The following is a 16,273-nucleotide window of genomic DNA, read 5'->3' on the forward strand; positions in this document are numbered from 1 at the left end:
ACACAGCAATGAGCTTTACGTGAATGACAATCCCGAATAAAAACTTTCTTTTCATAATAAACTGCATACAGCAAAAGACGAAACGAAGAATCGAGATTCATTGAGGAATATAAAATACTGTATCGGCACACGTTCCTCAGATGTATTTCAAAATTCTCTAGCAATTCCACAAATGCTCCAACGGTCAGTGGCGGATTTAAAGGGGAAAGGCCAGGTGGCAAACGTTCCGAGGAACCTATTTCTTTGCGGGAAATGAAGAGGTAGTTTACTACAAATGGAACCAAGTGTACAGAAAAGTATAGAAAAAAAATATAGTGTGTACATAAAATCATAATTTTTTGTTTTGAAAATAGGGCTCTAGGTGGGCCTTTTGAGCAGAGGGGCCCATTTTCGGGAAACTGGAGAGGTAGTTTACTAAAAACGAGCTAACAATAAGTGTAATAGTACAGAAAAAATGGTGCTTGGATAAAATCATAATTTTTCTTAGGATGGGACCCTGGGGATTCATCGGCCGCCCGTTAAATCCGCCACTGACAACGGTATACAATGTCCACAGATAGATTTTTTGAAGATATTCAATTGAATAGCCTATGTAGCCTCGGCCTTACGTCGTTCGAACGTGAGAAAGTTAAAAAAGAACTTCAATCGCGTCGTCGCAAGACAGCTTCAGTGGCCGTACCAGCATCTTGTGACTTAACGACTCATCACAGCACACGTTGATGGCATCGATCGTGTTCTAATCGCTATTACTCGATCATAAGATCGTGTCATCCGGTTCCTCGGCATCGTCCTAACAATAAGTCCTTAAAAACAACGTATGGCGTGTTTGCGGAACATAAAAGTCCGTTCGCGTCGCGACCAGCGTTGCGGGCAGAACGCGATCCTTACAATTTAATTAGGTACGCTCGACGTCATACATCTCAAGCACTCTATGAAATACATATTTACACGTAACGCCAATTTGTCACCGAGAAGCGTACAATCCGCGCACAGCGATCCCGCTCGCGGCGACCGTAGTTTTCGGAGGAACGTTCCTCAAGTGGTCCATTCGAAACCAGCACTCGACGACAGGGTGTTCCGTTCTACCCGTGGCACGACAAGACATTTATACTGATTACCGTATAAAAGGTTCAGATACATCTATGTACAACATTGACTTAGGTCTTCGTCTTACGGAACGGATAGTGTGCAATGAATGTACAGAGACTTTTTAATTAACTCTCATTGCTGGCTGATGTGCAGGGTGGCCCAATCCAGAGTTAGGAGCGATGGGGCCGCAGTGATGGAGGGGGAAACACCTACAGGAGCGGTGGTAATGCGTGCGTGACTGACGCAGGCGCAGTTCATGCAACATAACCACCATTCCTGTAGGTGCTTCCCCCTCCATTCACTGCGGCCCCAACGCTCCTAACTCTGGCCCAATCCAGAGATGGGCAAAGTTTTTATTGAAGTGAAATATCGAATAACGAATAAAACTTACAAAAATTATTCGTCGAATAAAAAAATGCACTTTACTCGTCAAATAATCTAAAGTTAAAGTAACTTTTACTTGATCCGTTATTTAAATAATTTTTTATTTAGTTAATGCCCAACTCTGGCCCAATCACTTAAATATCGTGGGGTTGAATCTTCCAAGCTCTGTATTTTCCTTAACGATAATAGGTACTGTTCAATTTCTGGCCGCTGACCTCTGTTGCGATTATAAGCAGAGATCGCAATAACGCATTGTAATTGGTTGTTTTATGGTTAATAGATTATAAAACGAATTTTATTATATCATTTATGACTTCTGAGATATTTAAGTAATACGAATTAGTGGACCATCCTGCATGTCAGTCCTGTGGAAGATGAAACTAGGCGGAAGTAGATCGATAGATTGCAATGAAAATTGAGGTAGGAGACCCAATGTTGTTGCACAAAGGTCTTGAGCGACGATTCAAAATTGACACCTCTAAGTAATCGTTTCAACTAACATGATCGATTAGAATTAAAATAAAGTATCTATTCACATATAAAAACGCAAACTCCTAATTACAAGTCCACCGAGAAGCCTTTCAATGATCCACTGCATGTCGTTAAAAAAATATGTTTGATTTTCAGAGGGCATTATGTCTTACGACGATTCGTTCCTAACGAATCGTCTCCGTTGAAACGTCCACGGCCCCATCGATCGCTCAAAGATTGCATTTCCCATTCTCATTCGAAACGGAGACATACGTTCACCGAAGCTTACTCGATTAAGCTGTTCTGTACGTTCGACGTCCTGTTCTTGATCACAGAAATGATACGCCTATAAAATTAAACGCTCGATAATTAATCGATCCTCTAAGCAGCACCGTCTCAGCACCGATCACATTCGTAGCTTCGCTTATAGAAAAATCAAGGGAACTGAAGGTAATGTCCGGACACCAGTTTCCAGGCCGTAGAAACATATAGAAGCGGTCGTGACGTCAGGACCAATGTACTCAAGTACAACGGGGAACAACTTGGGCCCTCACTTGATACTATGTACACACTTCTAGTCTCTGGAGCAGTCAACGTGAGGTACCCGTCAGGCACTGAAGTTCAATTTCACGCCGAGAATTAAAATTTACTATGGAAGTGGCCAGGGCAAACCGGAAAAATCCACGGGTCCACCTAAGCCTGCGTCCGCCTCTAGGAGGCTCATTATCACGGCCATCGCTGCCTCGTCGTTGCCATCCGACGGCACCGGGTTCGGTGATTCGTTTATCGTCGTACCACCGATCATATCCATCATATCCTCGTCTGGTGACGCTCCTAAAAGAATGGGGGTGTTACGTTACGCGAAACAGTCATCAATCTATTCGCATGGTATGGCTATCGATGCTACGTTAAACAATAGTGCTCTTCCAAATGAAAATATACATGTGTATTTATTACGGGCTTGATTGCTGGATGTTCGAACCTCTGCTGGATTAATACGATCGATAAGTTAATGAATTAGCGAGAAAATGGAAAAGATACACTGCCAAACGCGACACAAGTGTTTCTGTCTATCGGTACATATTTGAGGTTCCAATGAGATTTTCTATACAGTGTACAGCGGTTTCAGGTAGTCAGAACGAACGTCCTTTGCCCTGTTTCGTTCAGAGAAAAACAGTAATTCACGTTTAGAGGAAGAGAACAAGCATTACTTGGTCCTGTTTTCTCTGAGCGACCTAATCTTTTCTTGTAAATCCGGCAATCGCACTACACACCAAGAAACGACTCCTTAGAGACAGTAATAGCTATGACCTTGGTCGTTCGCGATGCTGTTCAGCTGCAAGTTGTTTGCTATGTTGTTGTACGTTGGTGCGGGATTACTGCCACCGTTGTTTGCGGTGCTTTTAGTTGCTTGCGCCACGTCCTGAACTCTGTCTGGCGATGCGGTGGTAGTAATCTGCGACTTACGATGGAAACAGTGTGTTATAGGAAAATGTCAGTTGGAAACAGAATACTTGCTATACTTGTGATACATGTCTGTTTTTTTAAACGAGTATCAATGACAATATCGTCAACAGTAATATTTATCGCCTGAGGCGTGACTTAAAACTTTTACAGGAAAACAACGAGATCGTGATCTACATGACGTTGAACCGCATAGTTCCATAGCGTTAGTTACAATTATAATGTATTATAATGCGTACAGGGTGTCTTTGAAAAATATGGTTTCTTTAAGGGAGGTGGTAGGGGAAGTAGGATGGAATGACAAATATTCTGTTAATAGAACATCGAAAATTCATATTTGATTAGGGAAATGTTGCAGACAAACTTTCAATATGTGCCACAAATCAAAATCTTTCGCAAAATCATTTGTTTTATGCAAACTTCAAATCGACGCAAATTTTATTGACTCCGGGATTCCACCCTTTTCTAACTTTCACGTGATGTAAATACTGAGTAGCATTCATAATATCCATGAAGCTAATTACTTACAGTTTAAATAAAGTTATTAATAATAGACATTGATGCCTTGGGTACAGTAAACCCTCCTATAACGCGGTAGTCTCCAACGCGGTTTCCATATAACGCGGTACGAATTAATATGATTTGTACTATGTAATTCAGAGTTTCTTATAACGCGGTTTCCATATAACGTGGTACGAATTAATCGCGTTATAGGATGGTTTACTGTAGCTTCTTTAACAATATCAGTCTCATTAGGCGTCTTCGACGCCACACCCCGTTTTACCCCTCTCACGACATCCCCTAAGGAGGCCATATTTTTCAGAGAAACCCAGTACGATGGTGTGATTTTTGGTAAACAGTAATGCAGCGGAAAGCATAAATTAGGTACGTTGAGAAGTGGTTGGTATCAGTTTGGTTCTAGCTACCTCGGTATTTAATAAAGCAGCTTCCGGTCCTGGCCCGGGACTGCTACCGGCAGAGGAATCCTCACCGCGTCTCTGAAGATCCAGAACCTCTTCCGCAATTTGCCGCCCGATTTTACTTACCTCTACGTGGCTTGAGATCAATCTTTCTAATCCACCGTTACCTAAAATTATAAGTCAATCTTAGGAAATAATTTTTCAATTCAAACGGCAAGATTATACAAGTATAATAAGCTACACTGTGTTCCAAAAGTAGGAAATCTTTACAGAAACTTTGTTCCGTTTACAGTAGATTATTCTTACTTTGCGTGAAATAGTCGTAGTTGCCCTGAACGCTGGAATCCTCAGATCTGTTTCCGCTACTTGTAGTCGATCGAGAATCGCAGCTGCACAGGATGATTTAATTTCAATTAAACTGCTTCACCCACGCTCTCCCGGATATTAGGCTACGGTAGAGAATATTGCCGATACTTACGAAGTGACAGAGTTCTTAGCTATTAGGTACTCGATATCTTTGGTCCACGGATTTCGGAAAGACTTCCATTCGGATTGAAGCTTCACGAAACTGGCGCCCTTGGTCCTAAACCTGTATATCTAAACAAACGTACGAATAATTCAGTAACTCTTCCCTCTCAAAGAAAAAGGACAAACTGTTGAATCTAGTTCAGGATATTGTGAAAATTCAGACCGAATACGAAATGACTAATCTTGGAGTACATTGAACGTAATTTGTTATCATGAAATTATTGCTCATGGGAAGAACTCGTGAACTTTAAATCTTCGATGGAGGATTTAAGATCGGACGTTCAAACTCCAGCAAATCGATAATGCTGAAGAACTGCGTCAATAGCATTTGCAGCGACGGTGGAAATTAAAATTACAAATAAAATGGCCATTATCATTGCAAAAGTGGTTGGATGCTGTGGCTTACCTGCGTGGTGACAGTTTCAGAGGCTTGAAGAGCAGCTTTATGAGATTCGGCGAGATGGGGAATATCATCGTGGTGATAGTACTCGTACATGCTCGTGCCGAGGAGCTCTTGTGGTAGAAAACCTAATACTAAAGTGGCCCTGAAAGTACGTCTGCTGTTAATTTTAGTATTGCTATTCCTGGTGGATACGTCGTGAGTGGTATTAAGCTTGATACTGTCAAGCACAATATAAATAAGTAGTATCGAAGTCTGATGGAACACGTTTGAATTCTGCACGAGTACTTTGAAAACCAGAAACAGTAATAATAAATACAATCGAAGGCTAACAAGATCTTTCGTTTGTTCCTACAATAATTGGAATATATCACAGATATCAACCCTAGATTCAAACAAACTAGCGCAACACAAGAGAAATAAAAACAAGGGGCATATGAAGATTACACATTTAAAATTAATATTTCCAGATATTTTGATATATTGTCAGTTTCGTAGGTTTTCTTGAATTCATAGCGGTAGTTATAATTAAGAATTGGAAGAGAAGGAAGTGCAGTGGCTATCTGCTTGATTTGGTCCTTTTTTTGTTGGTGATGCATGCTTAGATATTTAAAACAACGCTTCAGTGGCTATGATATTCGTTATGTATCGCACTGGAGGGAAGCGTCGTGTCGGGTCGGAACGTAAAATGAAATAAACACGTATTACCGTTAAAAAAAAATAGCTGTTACACTTCCTTCCTTCTTGATCGTGTAATTATTTGAAGCGTTGTAAAAATTGGTGCCAAGATGTTAACCTTTGGTCGACGAAAAGGAATTTCCCATCCATCGCGTGCCGTGAGACAAATTTTATGGGCCTTAATCGTGGCTTTTTGGGCAACGATGCGGGTATCGTGGACTGCAGCCGACCAACCGCTACCAAACAGGACAAATTGCAAGCTTCCCCATCCCCGTCGCCTTCCTGTTCCTCGAGATCGATTTTCGCTGGTGCCCAAGATTTCAGGTATCCGGTGCATTGAATTACACAGTACTTCCAGTCTGCGGGAATATCCATTAAAATTCGTTTGTTATTATTATGTAGATACTATAGCGTGCGAAACTGTTTCGTTCGATTAATTTACATTTTATAGGGAACGAGATGAGCCAGTGCATTGCTGCATGGCTTGTGCAGTCCTCTTTTAGAATTAATCATGTATAAGTACATGTTTCAAATAAACACCACTTATTTTTAAAAAAAAAAGGAAGCGTTCGAAGCCTGTTGTGACAACTGAAATTACATTTGTCAACCTCCTTCAATTTTAATAAAACGACAGTTTGCAGTTTTCACGATCGTAATTGATACTGTGTATCATCTGGCAAGTAATAGAAAAAGGATCAATACGTGGACACTTATTTTCAGAAATTATCCATGCGATTCCGAGGGAAGGATAGGGGTATGGAGTACGAATAGAGAGCAAAAGAATAAATATAAAGAAGAAGAGGTGTAAGGCGATCCTTTCACTACGAAGTCGCCTAAATGGTGTCCACTCTTCAGCTTTGACGAATCACGCGGCAAATATTCTGTAGCGAGGTAGGTATGTATCTCAGAAATGGTGAAAAGGGGCTAGTGACCCTATAAATCCTTTTCTACATGTTTTTAATGTTCTCGTATGGCATTCATATTTTTATTTCAGTTTTCTACGGCAAATATTCCGCGTCCACCTTCAATCTCGATACACAGTGAAGATATTTGTATAATAGCAGGATGATACTCATTTTGTATAAACTTATGTTACAAGCTCTCTGTGATCCTGCATGCAAATCGTTTGCGTCATGGAGTTGGGGTGAGGAATCTAAATTTTTCATGTATTCCCATAAAAAAATGTGTAGTTAATATCTGAAGATCAGAAACTGGAAACTTCCTAGGAATAAAATGTTGCTTATATCGCTGTCGAGTTTGATTCGCGGACCACGGTATGTAGGCTAGACATTTTTAGTTACTTTTGTGAAATATTATGTAAATTAAAGTCTTCGATCATTTCTTTCCAGATCACCCGGTGTATATAGATACAAGTACACGTATACTTAAATTTGTAATTCTTCAAAGTTTAATGTGTAGCTTCCACGAAAAAATTTCCAGAAATTTTCAATAAAACTTGCGTTGCTAGACAACTAAATAAATGTAGCGTCCTATGCAATACACGGCTATTTCATGAAAAGCCAATTTCGGTATACCAACGGATTTTTTATCAAATGAAATGCTGTTCCCTGTTTTATCACAGCGATATGAAATTTATTTACGCAGGTATACAATGGCAAACCTCCTTACTATATTCAAACGACATTATTCATTATCATGAGCCGAACTGCTGGCAAATATTTTCTACTTTATGTTCTCGTACGTCGGGGAAATAAAGGCACACGTCGTCTCTGGTTATTGTTAGTACAGAGAAGCAATTTCGAATAAAATGCAGCGGAAATAACTGCAATTCACGAGCGTCAGAGCGGACAATTATTGGCCCCCTGTTAAAGTTTTAGTTACGTAAAAGCACCCCCCCCCCCCCCGTTCCCCTTGTTCAGCTATAAATATAGTGTAAATGCCAGTGATGTAATTACGAGTCTGTTATACTACTTTGTCTAAACTACTACCTGTCTCCTGTTGTAACGCAATTCTTTCTGAGAAAATACTTGAATATTACAAAAAGAACCTCGTATATAAACAGGGGGTGCTCGAATATTCGATATTCGAAATGTATATTTTGATTTAGTAAGTTTCGATATTTTTATCAGGATCGATTTAGGATCGCGGAAGTTTATTGCCATTTCAGCTTCCATATTCAAAACTTTACAATGTCTGTGCCGAAAAAGAACTTTTAAGGCACTGCTATGCGATTTGGAAGATTATACAAATTCAAATTGTTTTCCACTCGTCACTGCGGATATTTCAGAAACTATCTAAATTTAAGAAAAAATTCAAATCAGTTTATGAATATTTGTATTTTCTTGATGAGCTGGAAATGTACATGTATCTTAGTTTTAGTTAATTTCAAATTCTTGATTATATTAGATTGGTAAACGATTTGTTAATGAGAAAAAGTCAGTTTCGAATTATAGATTGGAAGCGTCTGCTATGAAATTCTCGGTAAACTTGCGATCAGTACTTGAAGTTAATAGGACGGTTTGTTATTTCGCGCGAAAAGATTTAATCATTCCTCGAAGCGTCAGCTTAACGCTGAATTGCTTACCGACGTTTTGTTGCTTTTTTCGCCGATGACAGCCGCTGGTAGTGTCAGCTTCTTCTTTCACTTGCAATTCACCGCAATGAACACCTTCCACTTTTCGCTTCATCCTGCAGAAGAAAGACCTCCGCGCTCCTGGGCACAGTCTCGACACACCCTGGGGCACGTCTGTTTTCACTGGTAACATTGCTGAAGCAGTATTAAACAAACATGAGTATCTGCATCCAATTTTATTCGACACGAAACACGAACTCTATCCGATGCAAAACACCTGAGTAGTTTTCTAATCCTGGCACGCAACAGTTTTTCTATTTGCCATCGTTGCTATTCTATAAAGGGTGCCTTGCAAACTGTCGAAGAACTGTATAAGTGTACAATCTCTATGGAAAAGCAGGTGAAAAACGTGGAATAAGTTTTTTTTCACTTTCCATGTGAAAGTAGGATACTGTGGATTTATTTAAGAGAATTTAACGCAACTCGTACAACTTCACTTTAGAAAATAACAATACTGTGATATAGTAACATACAATTTGTAATATTATTACAAATTCAAAGTGATATTTCCTGAAAGCTAAGTAATCGGACAAATAATAATCATTGCTTATGGATATTACAGAAGTGTCAGCCATTTAGTTTAAACAAAGCTGCATTTCTCGTATTAACTTCTTATGAATTGATTCTAACGTATTTCGAGTAAAATTCTAGCATTCCTTTTTATTGCTCAGGCTTATCTTTTTCTTGTAAAAACAAGTGTTTCAATTTCACCCTTGGAGTATAAATCGACATACAAATAAATACAAGAGTGTTAGATAAAAAAATGTCTTATATACAGTCACATAGACGAGTAGTAGTCTAATATAGAAAATCATATTTCCTGAAAGCTAAGTGATCAAACAAATAAGTTCATTTAATATTTCTCACTTGCCTTTTTATGAGGAATTTTTTACTACTCGATAGCACTGTGATTTACTGAACACCCTGTATAATGCAAAATCCGCAGGGTGTTTCAGAAACAATGGTGCAAATTTAAGTGGCTAATAGAATCCACGAGAAGAGGCGGAAAAGTTTTAGTGCAGATATAAGAGTGAACTAATAGTTTCTTAGGTATTCAGCCTTTTAGGTCGTCAGTAGTTTTCTGTACGATTACTCGCACGTACAGTAGAATAACTGGTATCTTTAGAGTTCGGCGTGTTAACAATGAACCGATGATTTCAGAGTGAATATTTAGCGAATACTGAATAATAGATCTTGTTATAGAATTGTGTGTTTTGTATTCTCTTGTTATAGGTGAGCTTTACATGCAACGTGTTTCCTTCCTTCTCCCTTAGTAGAGCCTGTGATTTTTTTTAAAAGGTACTTATGGTAATTAATTTAATTTGTGGAGGATATGTCAGAGCTATAAGCACAAAATTAAATGAGTAATACCTTTTACCATAAGTAATTAATTTAATTTGTGGAGGATAACTTGAAAATTGACAAAAGGATAGATAATTTCTGACAACGTAATAATATGTAAATTTATCGAATTCTACTTACATGCACAGATAACGAATTTTTACACATATCGATTGTTCGTGAAACAACGAAAAGCAGGTTTGATAATTATAGTACTATAATGCAACATGGTCAATACTTTAAAAAATTGTTTTCACTGTTAAAATTCTATTTCGAAAATTGAAAATACAGGAATGCTTTAAGAGGCGTTCCAGCTGCTATCGCTGTCTTTGTTACTTGTGCAAGTATCGATGCTAGCGAGCAGGGCTATTGAAAAGTTTCTTGCAGGGTGCTTTAAGGGGACGCACGCGTGCGTGGTGCGTATCGCATATTTGCAGTCAACTCAACCTTGACAGGAACGCGAAAGAAGTTCGAGGATACGTGCCCGCGTAATAAATCGAAGGCTGTTTCGTGAATATTAGCGCTTGGGTCGACGCGTGCCAATTAACTCCATCTGTTATCGTGCTCCCGCTGCAGTGATGCACATTTAAAAAACCATACACTTTGCATACACGAGTTTCGGTACTCAAAATCCTCGCACCGCAAAATCAATACTATTAGCAAACTATTTGGAATCATTTTGCGAATTAAGGGGAAGCAGAGTTAATCGAACGAATTCAATCATCACTGAAAGTTAAAACTAAACTGCTTTAAAGTTGCTTTCTTGCTGTGCCACACTTTTCCCCTATACCAGAGTTCTGCAAAGTGCACCATCAGCGAATAAATAATTACAAGTACAGACTTAACACTTGCATCTCATTTCTTCCAAGTTACATAGAGAAAAAAGTCCAATTTTCATCGGAAAAATTCTTAAAAGAATTGCGTTGCCTTTTAACTGTCACAAATTGCAGGAAAATATTTCCCACGTTAATCGACATTACATTTTGTCAGGTCTTGAGTTAACATTCTACTTAGGAATCCTGCCAAAGGGTCGTACAGGTCGTGTCCATTTTTTCCTCGTTTAGACGACTGTTTTGTAATTCTCTTATCTGGCTAATTCGAAGATGTTTATCGACAGGCGGATGCTGCCAGGCGACTGACATTTATAAGGCATAAACAGCATAGTAGACAAATAACGCGTGCCTGCATCGCCTGCGGGCATGGATCGCGCGGGAGAATGTCGATGGGTGTCATAATTAATGGTTCCGCGCGTAGAAAGTCCGAGCTAATCGGAAAAAATTATCTCCCCTAAGACCCAAGTTATGGTGACTTTAATACAGCGCCATATAATATATTCGTCTTCGTTTGCGCAACCTTTGCGGTCATGGTGAAAATGCATAGTTGGTATTCTTGGAATTAGCGACTAATTTGCGCGTGAATATGAAAGTGTATTAATCAGTGCTAATTGAGCACTGATTAATACACTTGAGGATTGTAAATTGGGGACTGATTTGAGGGGATGTGTTTAGGGCGATTGAAAGCATATTTAAACAATTGTTTGGAATAACGAGGGGAATGTAATTAGGAGACTAATTGAACTTGATATTCATACATACTTTTGGCGTCTATTAGTCGTTCACGTGGACTGAGATCCGAGGAGGATAGCTGCTCCTTCACCTTGGCAACATCTTTCGGGTGTAAAATATCGAACCAACTTTGACCCAACAGGTCGCCCTGTGTAGACATAAAGTTCATTCGTCCCTTCCTACACGTTCTTCTTAATCATATTATTCGAATCAAATGGTTTCTTCAGAAATATACGTATGCAAAAAAATTACACGCAGGTATAATATAAATTTAGGTGAAAACGACAGATCCGTTTGACTTATACGCAAATATATATTTTAAGTCGAAAGTCTACTAGAATTTATTTTATCCCCTTCCTAGGTGATCTTCTTAAACGATTTCGTCAGAAATGCAAGCACAGAGTAAATAAATTAATGTTTATTTCGATGAAAAAATCAGTAAGAACACGTATAGATTGATGTTAAAACGGCCGGTCTGTTTGATCCGTACACAATTTGCATTGTAAATCGAACACCAGCTGGGATTTGTTTTATTCCTCGCGCTTTACTAACTACAAGTTGTGAGGAGGGTAGCTAGGTTACCTGAGAGTAATTGAGAGTCTGCAAAACAGACTCGGATACGTAGAGAATTCTTCCACGATCACAGCCCACCACGAAGACAAAACCCTCTGCAGCCTGAAACAAGAGAACCCACCTTCGATTACGTCACCTAGATCAAATATTAATTGCGTCTTTGCAACAAGCGTGGCGGGGATTCCGTGGACATTATCACTGACGATAGTTATTAAACTTAAGAGTTGAACATAGGTGTTACAGGTTTTAGTCAATATAGCGCAAATAGTGTAAACAATGTAATATTTTAGTATAGTACACAGTGTATAATAGTGTATATGTATAGTTTAGTGTATTGCGTTAATGTTTTTTAACCAGAGTTCCTGTATGACTTTTAATTGTTATTATAGTGTTACCTAGTCCTTTTTGTGTTTCGAATAACCCTTACAGCACTTTTCGTTAACGCAGGGCCACCCGATTATTTTTCAACGCTCTCTCTCTGTATCTGCCCGGTTTTTTTCAGTCACATAAAAATTCAGAATAATAGTTTAAGATATAATAAAACAGCCTGCCAAACCACAAATTAATTTGTCGAACCGTTTTTGTACCAAAAATTCGCAAAGAATTACCTATTTTTCGGCCCAACAAGGCGCAATCCCCCCTTAATAATATTAAAAAAAAAAAAAAAATAGTGACGCCCCCTCAGAAAACACTTTGCGACCCACCGTTTGGGAATCACAGTATTATTGTATTGAGTTACTATACTGTTTTTATTAAACACTTATTTATCACTCCCACTTGTTTCCTCCCTTATTTAAAAGAATTGTCCACTTTCAATGAAACAGTTTCTACCATAAACAACTCAAATTCATCGGGCAGGCCAACATCATCTATCACTCGTATAGAAAACAATGATTTTAGGAAACATAAGGATTTCCCTTTAAATTACTTAATATTGTATATCTCATGAAAATTGTCAATATACCGACAATTATTCATTATACATATAATTTAATTTACATTCGCTACCTACCTACAACACGTTTCAGCTATATACTCCAAGCAATCACACTGCGCCATACAATCAAACTACCCGAATCACATTCGAGTTACCCAAAAATTCAAGTTACCTAAATGTTTCGACTTTCCGAACAGCTCTAGTACGTGAACCCACTGACCTACACAACGCGAGCTGCTGATCGCCGAGTTGCCGAATCCCAGGCGTTCCTGACCCGAACTTTAAACATTAATAACTAAAAAGCGAAGCCTCCGGGGATAACTTCGTTACTCCTAATTTTTCTCTTACTTTGCTACGTAGAATGCCTCCTCTCATTTTCTACTACTGTTACCGAACACCCTGTTACATCGTGATCTTGCCCCGAACTGAATGCGTTAGATAAGGTAGAAGCATATGGATATGTGCAAAATACTAGCCACGAGCCACGCAAGTGTCTCACATGTAAAATCCTTTTAAACATTTGTGCTTCATTTCGACGAGTGCCCCGGAAAATTCAGCACAAGCAATCTTGATCACCCGCATGCCGAAGTGGGGTGCCGAGGATACTCAGACGGCTCGTCAGATGGAGATCGACCCGCAATCGAACGTGAAATTCGATCACATGTAAATCGTATACCTGCAACGTCGAATTTACGGCTTCGAGTACCTAGAATCGTGCTGACGTTAATGAATGTTGTATGCGACCAGAGATATATCGTCGCGAGCCTCGCGAGCGCCGATTACGCAACCGAAACGCACTTAGCCAGGCTGATTTACTTGCCGGGAGGTTGACGATACACGTACAGTACACGATATTGACGCGCCTTACTCGCGTTATCGCAATCGCTGGACAAGGATCCACGGGCGCCAGGACTCTTACAAGTCGAACAGGTAACCATCTGGCTGGTTTGACGAACAGAACTCATGTATGTATATTTGCATTGCAATCTACTTACTGGATCCTAATGTAAACATATTTTTCTGCTACTACTTGGAGCACATACTTTTTGTATTTTTTCTGTATTACCCTAGCCTTTGTGTTTTTCACTGTCAATTTTCATTGATGCTTCAGAGATGGGCAAAATTTGTTTTGAAATAAAATTTTCGAATAACGAATAAAAGTTAAAAAATTATTCGTCATGTGTCGAATAAAGTTGATCCGGGGTAACTTTATTCGACAGCTCGAACGCCTGGCAGAAAATTATTTCACGTCGAATATTAAGTTAAAGTTAAAGTTGAAAAATTTATTCGACGCCTGAAGTTGAAACGCTCGACGAATAAAAAAATTAACTTTCTCCGTCAAATAATCTGAAGTTAAAGTAAGTTTTATTCGATCCGTTATTTAAATAGTTGTTTAGTTAGTTTATTGCCCAACTCTGACTGGCATCCCCTTTTCTACATTAGGAAGGTTTAAACCCTGTTGAATTTGTTCAGTTTATTTACTATCTTTCCAAATGGATACCAATTTAGTTTTAGTTCTAAGTTCTAGCTTTTCGTTAATATTTGTATAAGTTTACAGGATGTAAGTCATGCTTCCATGCATTACAGTATGTATGCTGGAGTTATTTTTTAGCATCGGAGTCGATCTTACACAGATTTGTGACTTGTAACCCGTATGTATGACAGATTCGTTCGTTTATCGGTCTTTAACCGACGCTACCTATTTTATTATGTATTCAGATCTTGGATTCTGCGAGTCTGCATCGGTGACTTGTATAGATCTCGACCTATCAGACGACGCAAATCGGACTCGAGGAAAGGGCGTGATTCGATGCGCGATAATAGTGAATCAAAATTTTGCGAAAACAACTTTGATATGTATAGGTGTCTGCGGTATTCTCTTTGCAAGCTTTGCTCAAATTCTATTTTTTTGTCTACTTGGCCTTTCACATTTAGCACTTTATTATACGAAAGCTTCAGGGGTCTTTCCACTACGACGCCCAGATAAAGTGCCGCTGATTGGAACTTTTTTTGTCACAAAAAGAATGTGTTCACTAAATCGAAGTTTTTTCTATTTATTAATACGTGCTTTGAGAATACAAAATTATTTTTTTCATATTTTTTAAGGCTTGTTTGCGCCAAAATAAATGGGTGTAATGTGCGCTGTAAAATATAAGACGCCTCGACTGCGTGGTCGATTTCAGAGGAACCGTGTGGCTGAAATAAAAAAAACAAAAAGATTTGTAATTAGTATGACTGTCGCTATGGCAGAGACTAAGATTAATTAGACTGATGAAGAATTAACAAAATGGCGGACGTCCAAAGTTGAACCATCGAAATTAGCTAAATTTTTTAATCATTCTGCGATGCAAAAGATGAGAAAAAACAACGAAAATGTCTTAGTTCCGGCCACAGCAACAGTCATGCTGCCTACAAACCTCCCTGATACCACCGCCCCCGATGCATGATTCCTCCAAAATCGACCACGCAGTCGAGGCGCCTTTTTTCACAGCGCATATTACACCCCCTTATTTCAGGGCAAGCGAGCATAAACAAATCTGAAAAAAACTTTTGTATTCACAAAACACATATTAATAAATATAAAAAACTTCAATTTAGAAAATACATTCGTTTCATGGCAAAACAAATTCCAAACAGCGGTACTTTATCAGTGCGTCACAGTGGAAAGACTCCTAAGAACTCACACTATTTCATAACTCGAGCTGAGCACAGGAAACTATGAAAGCTTCTGTACTTAACACTCTCGCTGCGGGCTGTGCAAGATTTGCGTGGTATGACAGTGAAAAAGTAACGTTTGTCCTAAATAACAACTTCTACATTTATCGAGATCTGTTAACAATTTTTGCGCAGCTTTAAGCGTAATCGTGTCCACCCTCCGATTTGTCATAAAATTGTACGGGACACATGACTCCTAAATCGCACTCACAGTGGAGCATTCGAATTAATTCCACTTATAACGAATAAATCAATGAACTCCAAACACTAAAACACTAAAACTCGATTATAAATAGACCGAGAACTAAACCCCGAAAACTGAGGATTTTTGTCAAAGTGACAACTGTGTCTCTCATCATCAACAAAAACTGCACAGGCATGTACACTCTTCAGAGCCTCCCACCATAAAAACCTACCATTTCTTAATCTTCGCCCGGCGAATACCACGGGAAGTTACTTATCTTCATAATAAGTTACTACTCGCGAGAAAATAAGAATTCTATATCACAATAAGATTAAAATCTACTATAAAACCTTAGCAACAAAATCCTATTATGCGTCAAAATGGACCCCGCACCCACCGTCGACTATCAACCCCCGTCGTGCAAGGGTTAA

General features: G+C 38.9%; 1 protein-coding gene across 8 annotated transcripts in view; it reads right to left on the bottom strand.

Moving 5' to 3' along the window:
* Nucleotides 1–1,603: 1,603 nt before the first annotated feature.
* Nucleotides 1,604–16,273, bottom strand: part of Cyc (basic helix-loop-helix ARNT-like protein cyc) — a 71,985-nt gene continuing 57,315 nt past the window's right edge. For 6 of the 8 annotated variants that reach the window (XM_076813901.1, XM_076813865.1, XM_076813874.1 and 3 more), the window contains 10 exons: nt 12,016–12,108; nt 11,464–11,581; nt 8,480–8,662; nt 6,053–6,293; nt 5,263–5,401; nt 4,807–4,925; nt 4,635–4,717; nt 4,335–4,495; nt 3,256–3,406; nt 1,604–2,778 (listed from right to left, as the gene is read on the bottom strand). In XM_076813901.1, coding sequence (XP_076670016.1) covers nt 2,594–2,778; nt 3,256–3,406; nt 4,335–4,495; nt 4,635–4,717; nt 4,807–4,925; nt 5,263–5,401; nt 6,053–6,293; nt 8,480–8,662; nt 11,464–11,581; nt 12,016–12,108 — 1,473 coding nt within the window. In that variant the 3' untranslated portion in view covers nt 1,604–2,593. Of the gene's footprint in view, nt 2,779–3,218; nt 3,407–4,334; nt 4,496–4,634; nt 4,718–4,806; nt 4,926–5,262; nt 5,402–6,052; nt 6,294–8,479; nt 8,663–11,463; nt 11,582–12,015; nt 12,109–16,273 lie in introns of all 8 variants that reach the window. The other 2 variants (XM_076813847.1, XM_076813856.1) reach the window with 2 other exon arrangements.

The sequence above is a fragment of the Andrena cerasifolii genome, chromosome 1, assembly GCF_050908995.1.
Source record: "Andrena cerasifolii isolate SP2316 chromosome 1, iyAndCera1_principal, whole genome shotgun sequence".
NCBI classification, from domain to species: domain Eukaryota; kingdom Metazoa; phylum Arthropoda; class Insecta; order Hymenoptera; family Andrenidae; genus Andrena; species Andrena cerasifolii.